The sequence below is a fragment of the Borostomias antarcticus genome (genome assembly GCF_949987555.1).
Source record: "Borostomias antarcticus genome assembly, chromosome: 35".
Classification (NCBI taxonomy): Eukaryota; Metazoa; Chordata; class Actinopteri; order Stomiiformes; family Stomiidae; genus Borostomias; species Borostomias antarcticus.
The window spans coordinates 927,560-930,782 of NC_140268.1; the positions used below are offsets into that span (position 1 = coordinate 927,560).

General features: G+C 38.2%; 1 protein-coding gene across 1 annotated transcript in view; it reads left to right on the top strand.

Annotated features, from left to right (window-relative positions):
• Positions 1-397: 397 nt before the first annotated feature.
• sgf29 (SAGA complex associated factor 29) overlaps positions 398-3,223 on the top strand; it is a 10,660-nt gene continuing 7,834 nt past the window's right edge. The window contains exons 1-3 of the mRNA XM_084461107.1: positions 398-457; positions 862-929; positions 3,133-3,208. Of these exons, the coding sequence (XP_084317233.1) occupies positions 864-929; positions 3,133-3,208 (142 nt within the window). The 5' untranslated portion in view covers positions 398-457; positions 862-863. The remainder of the gene's footprint in view (positions 458-861; positions 930-3,132; positions 3,209-3,223) is intronic.

Consider the following 3,223-nt stretch of genomic DNA (forward strand, 5'->3'; position numbering starts at 1 on the left):
CACACACACACACACACACACACACACACACACACACACACACACACTCTCTCTCTCTCTCATACTGTAATGTGCATCCTACAAAATTGTGCTATTTTACATTATTATACTGCTATTTTGCATTATTATGCTGCCTGGAAGTTGGAACATATATTCATGCATTTATATATATATATTTATATATACTACATTATCAAACATCTTGACTGCAACATAGGTCTAAATAAATAAGACATGATTTTAAACGATGAAAATACTTGTGCATTTTAACCAACAATTTCATACCTACAAAAATGTGTAAACGTTTCAACAAACTTGCAGCATTTGCTGCTTTGAAAACGCGTTGGGAAAAACACGTTTCGTGTAAGGTACGATATGTCCCTTATGACTCTCTGTACCAGGCCTAGAAGCGAATGAAAGCTAACAAGCTAAATTGCTAACAACAACCACCCAAAAGGTGATATAGGGAATATGAGAACAGTACTAGAACGACTCTACGTTGGGAAATAGTACTGATTTAAAATATCCGAAGTATTTGGGCGATAGACTAGATAGTTTGCTTGATAGTTAGCCAGCTAGCTTGAATCACAACCTATTTTAGCTAGCTAGCGGTTAGCATATTGGTCTGATTAGCATGGAAACTAGCCACTAGCTACATGCAGTATTGTGTTTCCCAACCCAGTTAAACTCGTTATTCGAGTTGCATATAATTGACATGGTGTATTTAAAGCTAGCTTATAACATTTGAAGCATTAGCATTAGCCTTAGCTTAGCATGCTAGTGCTAGCTCCACTAGCAGTTAGCATTAGCATTAGCCTTAGCTCATCTCTATCTTGTATGAATTCTCTGTTTCTCTCACAGGGATGTCAGCTGATACCAAGATCGCAGAGCTTTTAACGGAGCTGCATCAACTCATTAAGCAGACCCAGGTGAGCAAGATCACAGGTGATGCTATGTTATGCCGGGATCACACTACAGGGCACACAGGTGATGCTATGTTATGATGGGATCACACTACAGGGCACACAGGTGATGCTATGTTATGATGGGATCACACTACAGGGCACACAGGTGATGCTATGTTATGATGGGATCACACTACAGGGCACACAGGTGATGCTATGTTATGATGGGATCACACTACAGGGCACACAGGTGATGCTATGTTATGCCGGGATCACACTACAGGGTTTCTGGGGAGATTTATCACCGTTTCACCCCTCCTGATAATCGGAGGTGGAGGATTGTTTGGTACCGATGATCGGCCCAGTTTATCTTGTAATGTGAGAGTTTTACTGATCCAATCTTATACTTCTCCATCGGCTCGCAGTTCTGTTTCTAGACACAACCACACTGCCCTCACACACACACACACACACACACACACACACACACACACACACACACACACACACACACACACACACTCTCATACTGTAATGTGCATCCTACAAAATTGTGCTATTTTACATTATTATACTGCTATTTTGCATTATTATGCTGCCTGGAAGTTGGAACATATATTCATGTATTTATATATATATATTTATATATACTACATTATGAAACATCTTGACAGTTCGCATGTTTGATGTTTAGATTACTTCACTACTTTACAAGAGAGCTGGTTTGTTGCTACCTCGGGCACGATCATGTCCTGCAGTGTGAGATCTTGTGCATGTCTGAGATTCACTAGAAGAAACATTGTTAAGATTCTCCAAATGTGCATCATGCGACACGATTTCGAAATCGTTTGGGAGTTAAAATATCCTGTAGCCTGAGTCTGGAATTAGCCAACTTGGAAGGAACCTCTTGGCCGTCAGAAACATTTTCTGTGTCACATATTGATAGAAAATGTGACTAATCACAAGATAGCTTCTCAATTATGCTGTATTGTCCCTCATTATCTGCTCACGTGTTGTCAGTCTAACTAGTCGAACAATTCAAACTCGTGATATGGATGAAGGACTGGCTGCCACATGTAAGCCACGCCTGCTCAAGAATAAGGCTATGTTTACACAACAATGACTTCATTAACGGGGAAGTGTTTATTTTGCGTTATATAAAATGTACGCGTTCACACAACATGTGATAACTACGGAAGAGCATTAGGGCCAACAGCAGAGGGTTGTTTTTTTTAAGCTTCTGAGTTTAAAGTCAGAAATTCTGACTTTTTTCTCAGAAGTTATTTCGGACTTTTTTTTCTCAGAAATTCCGAGTTTTTTTCTCAGAAATTCTGACTTTAATCTCAGAAATTCTGACTTTAATCTCAGAAGTTATTTCAGACTTTTTTTCTCAGAAATTCTGACTTTTTTTCTCAGAAATTCTGACTTTTTTCTCAGAAATTCTGACTTTAATCTCAGAAATTCTGACTTTAATCTCAGAAGTTATTTCTGACTTTTTTTCTCAGAAATTCTGACTTTTTTTCTCAGAAATTCTGACTTTTTTTTCTCAGAAATTCTGACTTTAATCTCAGAAATTCTGACTTTAATCTCAGAAGTTATTTCTGACTTTTTTCGAAGAAATTCTGACTTTAAACTCAGAAGCTTAAAAAAATAATAAACTCAGTTGTTGGCCCTAATGCTCTTCCGTAGATAACGATCCCCGTTCACACGGATCCGCAAAAAATATAGAAAATGCTGTGGTAGGCTATGCCAGGCCAGCAGACAACAGGCTTTGGATAAAACTTCCGTAGGCTTTCTTTCCGTCCATGCTCGGTCCATTCACAAAGTTGTCCCACCAAATGCATGTTTCTCCCATGTCTTTGTAGCCTAATTAATGCTTCTCCACTGATCACAGTATGCTAGGGCCTAAAAGTGCAGCGAATCTTTGGAGGAGAGTTAATAATTATATATTATTATGAAGATATTATGTGATATATCCATTGTAATAAAGGTTTGTTATTTGACATTACTGTTAAAGAAATCTACTTCTTTCACATCCTTTATTAGCACTGCTAAGGTTTTCACCCACCTGTCAGACCACTGTGTATAATGTAGGCCTGTCATTATTTCACAATAGTAAGTCTTAACACATTTATATTTTGTATATTATACATACAAAAAAAAGGATCCTTAACAGCTCATCGATATAATGTAAACCTAAAAATGACTTGTTTTTTCCCTCTTTCAGGAGGAGCGATCGCGCAGCGAGCACAACCTGCTGAACATCCAGAAAACACACGAGAGGATGCAGACGGAAAATAAAAGTCAGTCTGAATCTT